This window comes from Agelaius phoeniceus, chromosome 2 (assembly GCF_051311805.1).
Source record: "Agelaius phoeniceus isolate bAgePho1 chromosome 2, bAgePho1.hap1, whole genome shotgun sequence".
Lineage (NCBI taxonomy): Eukaryota > Metazoa > Chordata > Aves > Passeriformes > Icteridae > Agelaius > Agelaius phoeniceus.
In genome coordinates, this window is record NC_135266.1 from 83,607,421 (window position 1) to 83,627,086 (window position 19,666).

A 19,666-nucleotide genomic window follows, 5' to 3' on the forward strand; every position below is an offset into this window, starting at 1 on the left:
AGATTGAAGGTTGAGCTCCTCTGAGCCTTCAGCAGCACAGGGAGGAGGCAGGCAGGTCAGGCTGAGGGCTTTTTCAATAGCAAGAGAATTCCATGCTGGAAACAACATCAGTTCATTGATGTCCAGAGGCAAGAGAAAAGAAGTGGTTCCCAAAACACCCACGAAGAGATCCATCATCCTCTGGGTGCTGGGTGAAACAAACAAACAAAAGCAACAACCTGAATGCTTCTGAATACAAGAAGCATTGTGTTAATCCATTTTAAAATTAGCTATATAATCCTAAGAAATCCTTGTTTCTGACCATACTGCTCAGCAGCACACCAATAAAATCCTACCCTGACACATTTTTGGGCACAGTCACGGGTTAGGGTCACCAATACTGAATCTTATCCATCCTCAGGCTGCTTGTTAGTTTTGTGGTGAACCAGTGATGACAGATGACTGCACAGCCAGGGTTGGGCAGGACAGGCCAGCGCTCACCTACTCCTTCACCTTAGACGCCTCTGTGGATTTAATATTAAATGTGGTTTGGTCACTGGATGGTCTATCTGCAGATCAGCTCTGCTTCCAAAAAGGTCAATGAGAAAATGCCTATGAATTTTCCAAGGCCAGGGCCTCTGTGAATTAAGAAATAGCAGTTGCAACAACTGAGAAAATTTGTATATGAATGTCTTTATGAAGATAATTCTGAAGTCAGTGGGATTAATCAAGATCCATAAAGTGCTTCTGTATTCCTGTTTATTTTCCTAAGTGCCTGTGCTTTGAATTTTGAGTCATCCCTACCAAGGTGTTACCTGATGCATTTCCTGCAGAACACAATCACATCTTTGCTGCAGAAATGGGTTGAAACAGAAGCTTGACTGCAAAGTCAACTAGTCCTTGACATACCAGAAACTGTTGAGGCCACTGGGAGATGAAGTTACTGAACATGGTCTTGATCTTGTGAAAACACCCACTAAGTTCCTGTTGCATGAAGAGCCCCACTGGTCGTAGGAAAACAGGTGACCAGGGATGTCTGTTGGCTTGCATGAATGTAAGGGTCTAGAGTTACAGGAGCACTTGAATCAGTGCAAAAGCTGCATGAAAATGTCTTTCAGGATCAGGCTATAGATGTGTACTGTGACCCATTCGTTAATTTCAAATTGTTTTTCTCCCTGTGGAGGTACTAGGTATTAGGTTTTCAGACATTTTAAAAGCAGGCAGCCTTGGCAGGTATAATGTCATTCAAAGAGATTTGTGAAGTTAGAGGGAATATTGAAATTTCATGCAAAAACATCAGTAAGTTTCTTTATATCAGCTGTTTTATGATTGCTGTTGATTTACATAGGTATAATGTCTTTTCCTCATTCTGACTAGATGCTTCCTCTTCTCCCATAATGTTGTGGCCTATAAATATAAAAACTTGTAGATGGTGGAGTTTTCACTTCTCTCTTAAATCTTGCACAGGCAGGAAAACACAGGCCTAGTGGGTGTGTGTAATCTTCTGAAGGAAATGGAGGGAAAAGAATATTTATGAGAAGTCAGGTCAACTTCCTTCATCCTTAAATCTCAGACAGAGAGATGTCTTTTCTGGCCAAACTGCAGGATCAGGTACAGCAGATGGGACTCAATTCCCAACTCAGCCCCAAAGAGGATCTTTTGTTAGTCATCTGTACATGAACTGATTTTCCTGGGGTTCAAGAACAGATGGGCCTCTAGGGATAGTTTTATATGTCTTCATACTTTTTGGAGCAGAACAGCAGATTAAATGCTTTTGAGGAGATCCACAAAGTTCTGGGCAGATGTTTTGTTTCTGCAGAAAAGTGAGTTTGGGTGTCTGTCTGGGTTGCAGTGAAGGAAATGAGTCATAAATGTTGGATGCTCAGATTCACTGGGATATCTGAATCTAAAGATAGATCTCCTTGCCACTTGTAGTTGTCTGAAGACCATATAAGGTCTACCTCAGCTTCTTCTCATGGTGTGAACCATTCTAGAGAGTCCTTTCATGTCAAAAATGACACAAAATGGCATTTTCTAGGCAGAAAAAGAAGGGGCTGAGAGAGACAACTGTTTAAGCTGACACTGCTGCCAAAAAGGCAGTCCCAGGAGTTTGGTGGCAATCTTCACTATTGGGCAGATGTTTGGAGGAGACACAGGTCACAGCCATTTTTAAGGAATAACCTGTTTTTTTGTTAATAGAATCAAACTGTGATGAGTGATAGCAGATTGTTAATTCACCCTGTGTACTCACCCGTGTAGTTATTAGCCCCTCACTCATAGCTGAGTGCTTGCAGCAGTGTCTGGATGTCCCAAGCCCAGCTGCACATTATCCAGAACCGTGGGGTCAAAGTGCCTCATGTGGCTGCCTGGCAGGTATCCAAAACCCCCCTGAGTGTATTCTGGTTCATCAGGGGAGTGTGTATTTCTGCAGACAGCAGCTGTCACACTCCTGGATAAAATCTGAACCATGTAACCTCTCATTGCTGCCAGGGGCTCCAGCAGACTCCTGTTCACTGAGTTTATTGATTCTTCCGGACTACACAGCACTGCCAGTGCACAGTGCAAATAAATCCCTGGAAGAGTTTCAGGCACTACCTTCTCACTACATACCTTCCCTCTCTTGTTTTCTGGTGACAGCATCACCTGAACAGTGTTTTGTGACTTTTTATTAGGACTGGATGTTTTTAAAAGCAAGCAAGAGAGAAACATCAACAGAAAACTTTGAACTGTCCAGCCAGGATAGAGTCTATGATGAATGGCTGGAAAGGTCTTTTTCTTCTGCCCACTGAGTTTGGACATCGCATTTCAAACTGGGGCATTTGGATTTTTTGAAGTGGTATTGCCTTTAAACTAATGAGTTACTTAATGAGAAAAAAAATTGATTTCCTGAATTGCTAGCCTGCAACTAGAATTTCAACCATTTTTATTCTGAAGTTTCACTAGTGAACTTAAATAAACTTGAAATATGCCTGCAGCTCTGGCACTAATATGTCACTGATGGGGAGCAGTGACTGACAAAAGACATAACCTGAATGCAGTCAGGACCATGTTTCCTCAGCTAAAAATATGATTGACACTTTTTATTATCAGATGAAAAATTCCACATCTTAAAAATGTGTGATAGGTAAACAACAGTTTTTTGTTGCATTCCCAAGCTGAAAAGGCAGCTTGCCAGGCAATTTTTGGCAGAAAACAACAAAATCTTACTATTACACTTGCAAACCAACTGAGAAACGGCAAAAGTGTACTGGTGTAAGAAAAACACTTGCAGACTAAGCTTCACTTGATCTCTGATGAAAAATGGCACCTTATACTTCAACAGATATTTATTTTTATGATTTTTATGCCTGTCATCCTCAATTTCTTCTTTTTCAAAACATCTTGCTGACATTTTTGAGAGTTTTTTCAAGCTTCTAAAATCCCATCAGCATCTCTCACCACCTCATAGTCTACAGGGCTTGACTGACCATATTACTATAATGTTGTCTTTTATATTCTTTTACCAGTCTTTATGTTTGGAAAATTATGAAGTCAAAATTTATGGTATTTCCCCTTGGTATTACCACTTGGATGACCTCAGATGAAAAATTTGAAATTAGATTTTTGAGATGTCTTCTCAATTATTTTTTACTATTTATTATGACTGTAATACAAGAGTAAGAAAAAACAGCCAAGAGAGCATGCCTGGATTTGGTGTGGGAAGGCAAATTTCCTTGTGTTAGTGCTGTTATGCAAATGTGAACCATTTTGCAGTGTAGTTTTCAAGTTATGGGTATTTAAGTCAGAGAGGGGAAATCCCAAGGGTAATCTTTGGTGAACAGGAAGAAACATCTCTCATGTGTAAGGACATTTACTGCTGCATTCAGAGGCAATGATGGGTGAGGGGGTGTACACTGAGTTTCCTTTCCCAACAAAAGGCATTTGTATTAAAGACTCTTGAGATGAGTTGTTGGGCCAGAGTTCTTCATAGAGTCACCACTGCTCTGTGGTGGCTACCTGGGTTTGTGCCATGGGACAGGGCAGAGACTGGGCCTGTGGTGGGTTCTTGCTTTGACCATGGACCAAAAAAAAAAAAAAAATCCCTTGATTTAGCTATCTGTGATTAATGCTTAGTGCTAGTGGTCATTGTCAATGATTGAAGTGGTAGGGATGAATATTTTGGCATCTATTGCACAGCTCCTTTACCCATTTTGGAAGAAATTTTAGCTTTGGGCTGAATATGCAAATAGTGAATGTTAAATAGGAGGATTAGTAAGAGGCCAGAGGCTTAGCTGGGAAGAGGCAGAAGCAAAACAATGAGATTTGGCTGCTGTAAATATCTTCAAGTGGGTCAGACTGTGGTATCTGCAGCCAGATATTGGGCATACTGCCTGTTGAATTAGGCCTGTGGGAAGGTCTGTTGGATTCCTAAATAGAAAAAAATGGGCAAGTGAAGATTCATAGCTCTGAAACAATTTTTGTGCTGTTTACTAGACAGCAGGGCAGTCAGGTGTGGTGTCCTTGGAGGTTTTGAAGGCACTGATTGCATTCACAACATACTGAAGGGGAAGAGTGCCAGTCCTCTCAGCCCATCAAGCTGAGAGGTCAAAGTCTGCAGTCCCTGCTATATAACGCATTTTTCATTTATCTCATTCTGTCGCTCTTGGATGGGAATTGATCTGTTTAAGTGTATGATATGGTCTCTTACTAATGGCTCACAAATCTCTCTCTGTCAAGTGAGTGCCCATATCACATAATAAAATTCATCTCCACTGTGGAAGGCTCTCAGGGGCCTGGGCAAAGCTGGTCACACTGTCTGGAATAAACTTTTTTTCTCCTTAGACACTGGTTTATATCAGAATATCTTGGCTGGACCAAAGGACTGATATTTTTAAAGCTGTTTTTGCATTAAAAAAGTAACCAGCAGCTAGAATGGGTTTGCTGTGGTCTATCAGTCTGAAATTATCTGCTCTGAGTCCTGAATGTCAAAATACATGATATTTTTGTACTGACATTTTGGAGGCATTATTTCTTCATGGAAAGTTCAAGTACATTCAACTAGCCATCTCTTTTTGGCATGCAGCCAAACCCATGAAATTTCAAACTGAGCAGAAAACCTTTATTTTTGTTGTTATTGCTGCTGTTGTTATTACCATCCTCCTCCTATTTAATTCTGTCTATGTAAATTACTTCCTACACATGTCCCAGGACCAGCAGTGTCAGAAGTCAGTAAAGATACAATTCTGTAAGTTATGGGAAAGGTGTGCATTTAGGATAAGTCTCACTGAAGTCTTGATGCTGTTGTCATCTTTTCATAGCCCCACCCCAACCCTTTGACTTTTTGGACTACTTTTCCCCTCCTGCTCTCATCCTGACTGATCAGGACAACTTGAATGTAGCAAGACCCACCGTGCCACTGTAACTGCAAACCTACGGAAGCAGCCTGAGGTGCCAAGGAGTGAAGAAGGGAGATCTCTTGACAGAGTTAGACAGAGCAGATGTCCTTAGCACACTGTCATGGCCAAATTCTGGTCTGACTGTAATTTAGTGTATGGCCAAATTCTGGTCTGACTGTTAATGTAGTGCCTGTAAAGCTTTGCTCATGTGAAATGGAGGCTAAATTATTTCCAAAGAACTTTCAGCCTTCCAGCTCAAGAATGTTAGAATGGGCCAAAATCAGGCAAGATGTGTTGGCTCTTTTTCTCTTCTTTTTTCTTCCAGTTTCCATAACATTGTCTGGAATTTGGATACATAACATATAAGGGAGTTTTTTTCTCTTCCCTGCCTGGGCTTCTTGCACCATTGGCTAAAAAATAACAATAAGGTGCTGTAGTTTAAATTATTTCTTGCCTACATGGTCCTTGCACAGCAGAGATTATGCAGATAGTGTGTTAGTGTGAGGTGGCCTTATTACTTCCTTGCCCTGTGGGCACACATCATATGAAGAAGAAGAAGAATTCCCTAGTCACAGAATCACAGAATCACTTCAGGTTGGTAGAGACCTCCAAGATCATATAACATAAATAGGTAGAAACTGTCACTGAAGGACAGTGTAAATTTTTGGGCTATTTTTCTATGAAAAATTTGGGAAGACTTAGCTCTAGTTGCTCTAAAGAGAGTTAATTCCTAATAACCCGTACCTCCACAGCACTTCAACAACATTGCTCCAGCCAACAAGGCAGACCCTCCATGAAATGGAGTGTGTGTATGCTCCCCTTTCTGCTCTAAAGCTTTCCAGCCAGGCTGGGCAGGTCAGGGGGACTCTAGCTTCATCTCAAGGCATCTATATAGAAAATCCAATGTATGCATTCCTTGCCCTAGGCTGGACTGTGATGGGTGCCTACTGATCAAGTACCCGTGTGAGGGACCTGCCCTCAGAGGGCAGCCCTGTAAAAGTTTAACATCTTAAGTGACAGCATCAGAGACCCAATATTGCAGTTTCTGGGCTCTGCACAGGGATTTGAAGGTGGGAATGCAGTGCTTGCAGTCCAGGGAGAGACATAACAGCACTGCTGCCTCAGTGCTTGCCACAGCAGCTCCTCTGATGCTGAGGCACTCAGGCTGCTCAGGTCAGAGATTTGTGTGCCTGGATGCTCTGTCTGAGCCCGTGTGTGTCTGTGTGTGTGGGGAAGAGCAAGTCTGCAGCTGCTCTGCAGTGTCTGTGGAGCTGGCTTAAGCTGATGGGTTGGGACACGTGTGTGGAGGGGCCCTTCAGAATGCATTTGTGGGCAGTGAGATGATGCCTTGGCTGTGTGGGTCACTCTCAGGCACTCATTGTTCTGTGGTGCCTCAATTCTTGCTTAAAGGAAGGCAGTTGCTTTATTTATGGCAGAAATGTGTGGCCACTGGGGATTCATCTCCATGAGCAAAGGCTCAATTAGCAACTGGCTTCTTCTACAGGACTATGAATTACTGCTTTCCTGGTCCCTAGTGTTTTACTCCAGGTTATCTAATGCATTGAAATTGGTATTTGCCCTGTGCAACTATGCTCAGAGATTTGTTAGTCTCCATCTGTAACTCTGCTGGTTAATGGAGTGAAGCAGGCACTAAACAATGTGAGACCTTCCCACTCCCACACCTCTCCATTAGCTTTGTCTCAGGCCCATGGCCTCACTTACATATCTGCTATAGCTGTCTAAATGACCACCCCTTTTCCACCCCAAATCCAGCCAGCTGAGTAAGGCATGATGCATTTGCCTCACATCTACAGACTGTACCTCTTCCCCAAATCCAGTTTCCCCATGGACTATGCTCAGGCAAACATCTAAGCTCAATTAATTGGAAATGGCTTCTGCTAATCCCCTTGGAGTTGGGGATCAGCAGGGCTTTTCCCTGTTTAGCAGACACAGTCTCAGAATAGTGTTTTCCTTCTCATTTGGTGTCTCTAAAATAGGATGATGTGGTGTCTGTTGAGAAAAGAGCTCTGGATATGCTGCCTGTGAGATTTCATTGTAAGCTGATGAACATACTTACCTACAGCAAATGTCAGTGCTGTTAAAGAAGGATTATATGCTTGATGAGGAGTTAATAGCTTAGAAAATATTTGCCTAATATTTTACTGGAGATGTATTGCCATTAATGAGCAACTGACTCCCAGTGAATCACATCCAGGCAAGCAGAGTACAGCCAATAAATACACCATCAGGGGAGGAAAAATGGTGCTTTGGTGACTCCTGCATCCTACAGCTACTGTCCAAAACCTCCATTTCAGATGACAGGAGTGTAAGACAAGCATTTGCCCTCAGACCCTTCAGATTTTTTCTGTGAGTCATCAGGCTGACAGTGTTCAAAACACTGTTTGTTAAAAAATAAGAGAAAGAAATGGATGTTTGACATAGGTTTGATCCTTGCAGTATTTAAATATGGTGATGACTGGTACAATTTTGCCCTGTGCTTTGATTTGAAGGTAATGAACAGCCCCTGATAAGCTTTAACTGCAGATGGCACAGTGGCAACACCCTTTCTTGGGAAAAAGAAAGAAGCAAGAAGACCTTAAAGAAAATGTTTCCTTGGAGTCCAGCATGAGTTTTGCTCAGAACAGTCTTCTGGAGCAGGCAAGTCAGGCAGAGGTCAAACAGGGTTTGGTGGTGCCACTGATGAGTTTCTGCTTCAGACTGGGACTTCATATGACCTGTTAGGAATGGATTTTACTGCAGATTCCCAGAATTTCATACTTCTCTTACATATTTAAAGCCCATCCCAGAGTTTTGCAGCTTAAAGACATCTTCAAATTGCTATTTATAGCTAATTCCCCATTTATTTCCTTTATTTTACTGCAAGGCAAAGCTTTTGGCAGTGTCAGTGAGTCCCTATCAGAAGGGAAGCCAGAAGAGGCTGCAGTGAAAGCTCTTTGTCCATACATTCCAGAGGAAGCCCTCAGGCTATTTGCCTGCCCTGAGACATTAGTTAATCAGTTGGTATAGTGCAGGGGCCAGCTGTGTATTGGCCTTCTACTGATGCTGTAACAACCCTATCATTGTTATATTATGTTAGACCTAATTAATTTTCCCTGGTTGCCACCACCTGGTTCTGCTTAGATCAAGCACTAATGAGTAGTTGACAGTAGTTAATGAGCTTCTGCAGCAAGCAATTCAATTTCTTCACTGACTAAAATGACTTATTTCTTCTGGGCACCACATTCTCCCTCCCTGAGATATTTGGCACCATCAGCTCTCCATTGGGTCAGGCAGGATCCATCTCCATTGGAAAGAGCCTGCAGCAGTGGGTGCTGTCCAGAACTGCCCTCCTATGCTGAGCAGGGGAACTGTGCTTTTGTCCACAGCTTTCCACACTGGTCTGCAGACCAGTTCAGCTCTTTTACTGGTGACATGCCCAGCCAGCCAACCCGAGCAGTCCATGCTCTGCAGCCGTGGTATCACCTTCCTTGCAGTGATAGGTTTGTGATGGTGCTTTTGGTGAGTCCTGCTCTGGCAGGGCTACTCTGGTAGGTCTTCCTCAGTTGTCCAATAGAATCATGGAATGGTTTGGAATGGAAGGGATTTTAATACCATCTGTTCCAATCCCACTGCCATAGGCAGGGACTCCTTCCACTAGACCAGGTTGTTGAGAGCCCCATCCAACCTGGCCTTGAACACTTTCAGGGATGGAATTTTCAATAATAAAGATTTCGGTATAGATTGCTCATGGGGAAAAGGATCTGCTCTGTGGAACTGTATCACCATTTTCCTGCTTTCCCACAGGTGCTTTAGGTGTCATTGCCTTGCATTGTGCCAGCTATAAAGTGCTCTAATTAAAGTGAAATGAATAACTTGCTTATGCTAGACAGACACCTAAATTCTTCTGAAAATCACAGTGAAGTGACTTCCTTAAGATGGATTTGGCACTTGGAGGTATCTGTACAGCAGAAGTACTGCTCACCTACCTTGTAGCTTTGGTCCCAGATAATTGTCCAAACTGGGAGGTAGTGTCTTTCAAACCACAGGTTGTGAATGGACAACTGAGTCCAGATACTTGGCTGTCTGTGTGAAGGAACCATTAAAAGGCAGTGGGACAAATGAGAAAATGTGACCATTAGGGACATACTCTATGCCTGGCCAAGGCAAAAGGCTGGCAAAGTTTGCCACCACTGTCTGAAATGATCATCACAACATATCTAGCATTCTACAATTTTAAGTACTTTCTGTCTCCAATCCACTTTATAAAGATTGTTTTCTAAGTTTCTCTTGTTTCTGTGGAATATAGTCTGGGGAATTGGCTCAGGTTGACCTAGAGAGAGAATGAAGAAGAAAGTACTTTAATAAGAGATCCTGCTCAATGTCAATTGTTTGGATTCTCTCCCTCTTTTGAATCTGCTGGAGAAATCTAAAACATCACAATGAATGTTTAGATGATTAACCATCCCTGTGATTATACATGTAAAACCCTGTGGACAGACTTTTTTCCCTGTAGTCTCAGTTGTGGCTCCCAGAGCCATATGGAGGCTCTGTGGTCCTCTGCAGACTGCAGATAGTACTGTCTGTGTCAAAAGCAGTGTCCCCATACTGTTACTGCCTCTGCTAGGGACTGACAGTGTTCACATGGCCTCCCTGGAGCCCACAAACCATCTGCAAAGATATTCCTGGAATGGACAAACCCCAAGGTTCTTGAGCTGTTGGGATCCCATAGCAGGAGTTTATGCTCCACTAAGCTGCTTAGAAGCAGTTATAATGCAATTATTACAGTCCTTTTCCCCATGGCTGTGCAGCAGTGTCATAAACATGGAATGATTATTTAATTATAAAAAATATTCTGGTAATGATTCATCAAGATGCTGATGATTCTGAACTCACAGCAGAACTGTGGTAGGGAGAAAGTGGCTGTACTTCACCAGAAGTAATCTTCTTGGTGGCAACTTCCACATCAATGTGAAGTAAAAAGGAAATAAAAAGGGCAAGAAGGAAAAAGGTGTCTTATTCTTAGTCATTTGTGAAACCATCCTCCTAATTCCAGACTTGTGTCAGTCTTGTTTGATAGATGTAATATCTCAAGACAAAATAAAAGCATATTTCTCTTTTACTATTCTGCTCCAAGGAAAAAAGACAAATTATGCCTTGTGAAGAAGCAATTTGCTATAAAGTGTAAAAATGCTTTAATATTAATATTTTATAATAAAATTCATGACATATTTATAAACACTCTATCAAGCATTTACAACTCAACCACAGCTGAGAGCTTGGACTGGAATAAATAAGCAAGGACACAGCTAGCATGAAATATACAGCTTAATTTTTATAATTGTGTGTGCTTTATTCTTTACACAAATGGAATGGATGCGCAGAGTATTTACACATAACAGGAGTGTAAGCTGGACAGGGTGTTTTGTAAACTCCAGTTCAGATTCTGAGTACCCCACACTACAGCTGGACTGAGAAACATCCTGCTAAAGAGACACACGCCAAACATTGTGCTGGAGGGAGCAGCTTGGTGCATACAGGCTGCTGCACTCAGAAATTCAAACTGGCCAATTCAAATTTAGGAGCACAAAACCAGAAATTAAAAGGCTATCCCACTAAGAGCCAACAGTGTTGCCCTTTTTGTTTTTCCTTTTTTTTTATGCTTTTCCCCCCTGCACCAAAGATCTTGCCTAGGATGCTGGCTCCCAAGCCCAGAAATGCTGTTTTACATCAGGGCAAGTTGCCTGTGCTGTAGGGCCAGAAGGTGTAAGCTGCTAATGTGGTGTGAGAGATGATGGATCGCCTCTCGTGCTTTTCACCTTAAAGGCAGGGTCTCAGAAAGGGCCAATGAAGTGGTAGTTCCTATAGCTCTTGGTGAGATGTCAGTGCAGCTGAAGCCTTCTGCAAATCCATTTGGCCCTTGGGGTCTTCTTGTTAGCAATTTCACAGCACTGGCCTCAAAAGGATCTTGGTCCATGACTTGGCCCTCTGGGTGTTACAGTAAAATAAGCAGTAAATAATGATGGAAAGTGCTGAGCCACCTGTTTAATCAGGTGGCCTTGGTGTTTTACAAAGATGCAAAAAAATCAGTGTGATGAGGAGGGTGGATGTTTAACTTCAGGTGGTATAAATGGGATGGACTCCATTGAAATCAGAGGAGCAACTGTGATTTCCACCAGCTGAGGATCTAGGCCAGCTATATGCTGGACAGATTTTATATGTTATCTGTTGTTATCTTTGATGCTGATTTGTGTCCTAGAATGGAAACTTTCTTTTTTTAGCATAATAACCTCATCCTTATTCCTGAACCAATTGACAAAATGTCTGATTTTTAATGGGAAAGAAAAAAGTTTATTCCACCAAGGAAGGGGCTTGAATGCAGCTGCACAGTGAACCACATGCATAACATGACAGGCAAAATGTTCAGGAGGGAAAATATTGAGATTAAAAGCTGTGAAGGATAAAAGACCACTTTCTGTGAACACGGCAGATATTATGGCTTTAAATCTGCATCTGAAAAAGGAGGTTGATACTTTTTCCTCAACACAGGAGGATATATATATATATATGTATATCCTACACATATCCTCATGTGTTTTCACTCACTAAATCCTCTGCTCAGGGATACAATTTGAAAAACAAAAACTAAAATATAAGAAAACCAAAACAAAAATACAATTTGACTGGGTGCTGATGAGCGAGTAACAGTGAAGGTGTAATGCCAACAATTTCTCCATAGAAAACTAATGTAAATAGGTAGGTGGATGTTGTGTACCTAGGACACTGTTGCTGGCTCGTAGTGGTTATTAGCTCAAGTACCACACTGCTCTCCAGGAAGAGGATTTGTAATTTCAGTGCAATGGAGAGATTTCTTATCCTTGACTTTCACCGAGTGGTTCTTAGGACCCTATCCACACCGGAGCATCAAACCATGCTAGCTACAAACACAATCACATCACAGAATATTGATCTAGAAACAGCCTTTACTACCAAAGAAATTACAAAGCGCTAGCATGGACAGGGTACCTCTGTAGGAAGGGGGATTAAGCAAGAAAGAGGCTCTTCCACTGGTCGATGGTCAGACCATAAGATCAGTAAAGAAGTGCCATTCCACTGAGCCCTGTTAGCAAGCTCTCAATGAGTCAGTGCGTGGAAGATTTTTTATTTTTTTTGTTTGTGGCAAAGAAAAAGAATTAGTTTGTAATATTGCACATCTGCACAAAGCTAGCAAGATGTAATTGTGATCATTCATGGGTGGACAAAAAGCTGTGATAATTTTGATTCTGCTTAGACCCTATGGTGCTACACACTGTGCCAGAACATGAGATATAGCACCAGGGGTGTGATCTGGCACTTTTCCTAAAGGGTCCAGCATTTGCATTGGTCTCATGGTTAGACGCTCCCAAGTCTTTAACACGGACAGAAAAGGAATCTGATTATGCTAAGCTGTGTTAGCACCAATATGGAGTCAGGCGCCAATTGCTGTGGGTTGTGAGTTTGGACTTCTTTTTCACCAGATGTAATTTTGCATGAGTCTTATGCTTTTTCTTCCTCCTCCCACTACCACCCAGTATGATCTGAACAGCTGCAATGCAAAAATGGACTGCAGCTCTTAGGATGCTGTGACATGGAACGCAAAACATCAACACACAAAACAAATGGGAGTACAAGTCCTAAGGGAAATAAGACCTCTCACTGATTCTCTTGACGTTTTGTTTTTAAATATATGTTTTATTTAAAAAAAAAAAAAAAGAAGAAGTGCAATGTCAACTCTAAAATGGAAGCACAAACAACAGACAGGGAAAAATAAATAATGTTACTACAGTAACCAAGGACTGATGGAAAAATTGATTGTACTCAGCCGTAGTGTTACTGTTCACTGTAAAGCACAGCACATGACAAAGCAAAACAGTTACTAGTAGGATAGTACCATAAAAGGCTGCATGCTGAACTAAGAAACAAAGAAGCAGATGTGATTGATTGCTTAAAAACAGAGCTGAAAATTAGAATGAAGTTCCTGCTTTAGGATACTTGGTTTTTCAGGTCTGGTGGGCTATTTCCCAACCTGGGGCAATAGTATTTTACTAGCATGGAAAAATCCATGGCTTCCAAAGATCTGGGGTCACTCTGTGGACTTCTGCATAATTATCCAAAATCAAAGCATTCATTAATTAATAATAAAAAAAACCCAAAACTTTATAGCCCTTCTGGTTACAAAGCTCTTCTGGAGACTTAACTGAAACCTCTGTTTATAAAGCTGCGCTGACCAGGCAGGAAAAATAGTTAAAGAAGTGTGAACTTCTCAGAGTTACTATGGTTGGGCAGTAAGCATGAGAGGCCCACTCAAGAGCCAGTAAAATGCCCGTGTTTTTAACCCTGTCACTGCTGGTGGCTTTTGCAAACATCCAGCTCGTCGCGCTGTTCGCGGAAGGTGCTGGGAAGCCCTGTCAGCTGGACAGGGCGTACAAGTGTAAGCTTCAGACAGACAAGGGCCAGAGGAGTCTATTTAGCATTTGCCCTTAAGACATCCGTAAGCATTAGGGCTGCTGTAGCCACCAGCTATAAGCAATGCACTCCTGCAGTGCAGCAGAGGCAGGAGTGTGGGTTTTGTAGAGAACATGGTCCAGCAGCAGCAAAGGCAATTCAGTTTTACTGTCATAGCATCTGTTGCAGTTGTCCCCTTTTAAGTCAGTGAGGAATGGCATCACTATACAGAAGAAGGGCAATGTGAAATGAGAAAAAAAATACCTCCTTCTCCCCTTCTGTACACCCCAGACTGCAATTCCACAGACTTTCCCCAAATCCCTCACAAATGTCTATTGCCTCAGTTTTTGCTTTTAAGACCCTTGTTGACTGTGAAATGAATGAAGATACAAGTTAGTTGGTGACCTGCCTGCAAAGAGAGGAAAGATCAAACGCTTTTGTTATTTCCCTGAGGGAAACAGGAAGAGTCATAAAACATTTGGGGATTAAGGGTGCCTCCTTCCTAAGAGAGAAATTATTAGCTGTGTTTAAGCACTGACATTTTGCTTCTGAATAGTTGTCCCTCTCAAAAATACATTATCCTTTTGTGTTCAGAAAATTCCTACAGGGCAGTGAGTTCAAGAGATCTTTCCACAGGAGTTCATCATGATTAAACAGAGGCAAGGGAGAGGATTAAATTGAAAGAAAAAAAAATATGACAACTACTCTTTAAGGAATTTTCTTGCTTGTCATTAATAATAGAGAATCTGTTATGGAAGGGCTATAATGCAACTTGATGGTCCTCTTTACATTTGACAGTCGCACAAGGGTGTAAATATTTAATCTTTCAATTAATTAATCTTTACAAAATATCTTCACAAAAACATTTTACCTATAGAAATTAGTTTCTATACATCAATATATTTTTATTTTTATAAATTATTCCATCTTTAAGTGCCTTCTATCAATATAAATGATAAAATAGACAATCAAAAATTTTAAAGCTTTTCCCAGTTGTATCCCTCCTTGTTAACATAGGTGCTGTGAATCCTCATACATGTATCTGTCTGCATGGGAATGTGTTTGAGTGCACATGTGTGTGGTGCGAAATGCTTCCATCCTCTCCCACCCCTAAACACCATCAAAATAAACCATATTGTTGGCAGTTCCTGATGAAATAGTGCTTCCAAAGGGGGAAAAAAAAAGTTTGACTTGGTTTCAGAAATCAAAAGATGTGCATAGTTACCAAAGTCGAGGTGTACCAACTACAAATGTGCAATGACAAGCTTGGAACAGGACCCACCTCCCAGTCAGGTCACAGAGTGTCCCAACAGTGACCACAGTAGGAAGTGGACCAAATACTCTGAGCTTGATTTTGCAAGGTGCGTGTGGCCCTGATCTAGCAAAAATGCTTAAGCCTGTGCCTAGCTTTGAGCACGGGAATAGTCCTACTGAACTGGTGGGACTGAACGGCATAGGGAAGGGTCACGGGTGACTCCAAGTCAACAGGCTACTCATGTGTAGGAATTGGGGTCAAGTGCTGAGCGCCTTGCAGGATCAAGCCCTCTGTGAGGTTCAAGAGCTGGGAACTTCTCTAAAGCAATCAACACACTGAGCTCAGCCATTGAAATTGATCAAAATGTCCGCGTGGGCACAGGAGGTGGCTTAGCTCCCCTTGACAGAGGGTCTCCACGTCAAAAGTTTATACCTACAACTCGTGCTCTGAGCACGCAACAGATTTGCTTTATATGGTAGAAGTCTTTTTGTTCCTACCCTTTGACCCATCAGTGTCCTTCATGGCTTCAAACACTTTGTGTTGTACATTCATCAAAATTCACATTGACTGCAAAGAACATAAATGCAACAAAAAAAGGAAAGCCTCCAAATAGTATATTATAGTTTTCTTCTAAATATTCTCCCGTCGTAATCAGAGGTGCAGTGGCTAATTTATAATTTTTCCTTTGAAGGAATCCAGATGAAAGGCCCAGATTGTTCTTCAATTACAAGTTTGCATTGATTATATATATCTTCTAAGCTATCTCCTTGGACAATAGCTGCAGTAGAGAAAACATATCAATATTTCTTTTAATTGATAGATACAGCATCCAGTGTCAGCAGATCTTCAGCATACTCATAGATACTCATGGAATGAGAAGCAATACTGGCATACTGAGACATCTATGGAAAAGTCATACCCCTGCAGATGACAACTAAGTCCAAATCAATGGCACCTGCCTGTGGCAGAGACCCATCCCACTGCTCATACTGAGAAGACTGAGCCAGGTTAGTTCAGAGAACTAGCACTTCTGTCCTGGGAGGGCAGCACAAGAGATCCTCCCACTGTCGGAGGTCAAGCTTTACACTTCATTCAATTTAGAACCTACTTCAACAGTGAGCAGCAGCAGGTTTGCAACCTTTCGGATCCGGTTATAATATAAAATAATATATATAATATCTGGTTATAATATAACATAATAATATAAAACTCTTGGCTGCTGAGGTTAACAAGATCAGGCCCAAGCTGACAGAAGGTAAAGTAACCGTAACACAAAGCACAGTGGTTGCCCCTAATTTCCCTCTGCATGGATACTCCTTCAGGACATCAAACTTTTGAGGAGTCAAGTGCCTCAGCTGCTCTTGAATTTCAAGGAAACACTACTCTCAAGCCAGAAGTCCTTGCTCTGGGCATACTATACTGGCAGGTACTCTAGCTCAAAGATAGGGTTGATCTAGTAGTTTTGAAATCAAAGATTAGATCTTGGGGGAAAAAAATGGTATTAATAAAAGCATACCTGTGAAATATTCTCCAAATTCTTGTTCTAATTTAATTGCTCGATCATAGGTTTTCTTTGCTTGCTCCTCTGTAAGACGTTTATTCATTTCCCTAGAAACATGGAGGAAGTAATCAAAAAGTTTAGATTCTTGCTAGAATGGTTTTCAAAAGGCATGCTCAACTGAATCACAGATGGATTGAGATTGGTAAAACAATAAAATGGTAAAATTCTTCCAACAGCTCATGGACAGCTTTAATATTTTCAATTTAATTTCATTCTATGTAGTACAAAATTACTTCAGACTATTTCTCATTTCACTTTTCTCCACCAAATTTTTATCTTGGGTTCACTACTCTACATTTCAACAAAATACAAGGCCAAGGTCTGGCAGCTGCTAACTGAGATAGACTTGAGACATCAGGAGTCCATAGACTGGTCTGGAATCCCGAATGTCCCATAGTCTGAGCACTCAGCACTCCTGCCTGAAGCTCTGTCAGGAACCTCTGTGTCTCCCAGACTCAGCTGGTGGTCTCAGATGGATAAGGTTGTACTGACCACTTATTGGGTGCTAATAAATATAAAAAAAAGACAGATGGTAATATTCTGGTTTCCTCAGAGTTTTGTTATTTGATGAAGCATTTCTGTTTCAACAGAAACACTATTTAATAACTTTAGGAAATGAGTTGTCTTGCCCATGCATGCTCAGGTATTACATGCTCATTCACTGCTTTATACTCATGCTTGTAGATGTCTAAATAGAGTTTGCTTGTTCTAGCATTTTTTCGCAGCGTAGATTAATTTTTTTCTTAAAACATGACAGAAATTTTCTGAGGCAACTAGGAGAGCATAAATCTGATTTTATGCCTTGCACTGAATCATATGATTACGTGGTAATGGACTGTATACAGTATGCCGTGGGTGATGCATGTCGGAAATTATGGACATGATAGTGTGAAAAGAAGAAAGCTCTATGAAGTGCACAACAGTATGAACTTGCTACAGCTAACACCTACTTGACTTCTGAAAAACATCCTGGGAGATGTCCAGGATGCAAAAAGGAGTTTTGAGAAATGACTTAAAGCTGACTACCTATATAAGTAACTGTATACCTGGGAAAAATGCTTAGAAAAATCTCTTTGCAAGTACTAATGCCATGGAGAAGGCAGGTTCATAAAATGAAGGCTAAGAAAGATTTATTTTAAAATTTATGTCAGTTATTTTTAGAGTATATAAAAAGGTTTAATATAATCCATGTGTTGTTCTGCTAAATTTGTAATAATGCTAATTCTATTTATTGGAAAGATTGCTATCTAATCAGGTGGACTTCACATCCGATACCGCTGCTTTGGGTGACTGAACTAAAACTCTGTCTTGTAGTGGGACATACCACTGCAAATTCTTAGGCAAACTTAACATTTTCATCTTATGGGCACTTAACCAATATTGTAATGCTGACAACATCCTCTTCCTTTCAGATCTGTTTCTGGTAAATTTTTTGAGAAGTCTTTCTCAAGATCTTTGAACAGCAAAAAAGATAATACAAAGAAGTGTTTAAAATAGAAGTACTTTGAAACACGTAGAAATTTGCCTTACACTTTCAGGTTGTAGATTTGCCTGGGATATAAAACCATGCTAGTTGTATTCCTGACTCTGCCCATTCTGTGCCCTTAGAAGAGAGGATGGAGAAGGGGGGGGACCATGATGTCCATTTTTTATGATGAAATTTAAGTGCTGTCATACTGCAGTCCCTTCTATTTCTTATTTCTTAGCTGGGGACCTGCATAGGTGGTGAATTCAAAATATAGTGCATATTTTCCAGGGCTTTCCTCCTCTCCCAGTGAAGAGCTCACCCAGGCAGGTTCTTTCTTATTCCATTTCTCATTCCCATGATCTCACCACTGTCCTCATTCCTCTAGAGAGAGAGGCTGATTGGAGGGTATGAAAAAGCATGCCTCTGGGAGTAAACCAGATGGAGTCATGTAGGAGAGGGAAGAGAGGAATGGAGGGAGGGAGGGAGGAATGAAGGGAGGGAGGAAGGGAGGGAGGAAGGAAGGAAGGAAGGAAGGAAGGAAGGAAGGAAGGAAGGAAGGAAGGAAGGAAGGAAGGAAGGAAGGAAGGAAGGAAGGAAGGAAGGAAGGAAGGAAGGAAGGAAGGAAGGAAGGAAGGAAGGAAGGAAGGAAGGAAGGAAGGAAGGAAGGAAGGAAGGAAGGAAGGAAGGAAGGAAGGAGCAGTTTGTTTACAGCAATGGCCATGTGCTCTTTCAAGTGCAGGTGCAAACTTGATTTATGATCCCTTCACTCTTCTTACCTCCCCTTCAGATGGCTGAAGGGCATCTAATGGGGAGGTAAGAACAGTGAAGGGACCATAAATGAGCAAATGAGCATATGCATAAATGAGAGACTACAACTTTATGTGCTAATTTTGATGAAAGATAAAGCTTTTGTCTTTGTTTCTCTGCATCTTGTGATGAGAAATTTTTTTGTCTTTTGTGTTTAGGCTTTGCTATTGAAGTAGCTTTTAACTAATTTGTATGAGCAGGAGTAATAGTTATGACAGATTAAGCTCTAATTTTTTTTTTGTGTTGCAGTACTTAAATACCTAAAAAAGACTGAATCACAGAATCATTAAGTTGAAAAAGACCTCCAAGATCATCAAGTCCAACCTTTGACTGATCACCACCTTGTTAACTAGATCACAGCACTGAGTGCCAAGTCCAGGCATTTCTTGAACAGCCCACTTGTTTTATTGTCCTAAGTGAAGTATTAGCACTGTTTTGGTTCAACAACAGGATGATTGTCATAATATTTTGCATCTTTATAACACCATTCAGTCTATTCAAGGATTTGCTGTTCTAACATCAAATCAACAAAGCCTTTATGTTATTGCCACATTTCTGGTTCTGCCTGATGTATTTTTTCAGAGTAAGGGCCACTTTTATTTACTTTGTGGTTTTTTTTTAATCACTCCAGAGGCAATGACAGCATTAAAGAAATAATGGAAATGTTTTGTGAATGGGAAAACTGTATGTTAAGATCTCTGTTAAAACAATCAGTGCAGAAGGCAGTCTATCAGACTACT

The 19,666-nt window shown here is 41.2% G+C and overlaps 1 protein-coding gene across 30 annotated transcripts in view; it reads right to left on the bottom strand.

Annotated features, from left to right (window-relative positions):
* Positions 1-10,665: 10,665 nt before the first annotated feature.
* The window catches only part of DLG2 (discs large MAGUK scaffold protein 2), a 983,885-nt gene continuing 974,884 nt past the window's right edge, over positions 10,666-19,666 (bottom strand). For all 30 annotated transcript variants that reach the window (XM_077174030.1, XM_077174027.1, XM_077174034.1 and 27 more), the window contains 2 exons: positions 16,607-16,698; positions 10,666-15,868 (listed from right to left, as the gene is read on the bottom strand). In XM_077174030.1, the coding sequence (XP_077030145.1) occupies positions 15,762-15,868; positions 16,607-16,698 (199 nt within the window). In that variant the 3' untranslated portion in view covers positions 10,666-15,761. The remainder of the gene's footprint in view (positions 15,869-16,606; positions 16,699-19,666) is intronic.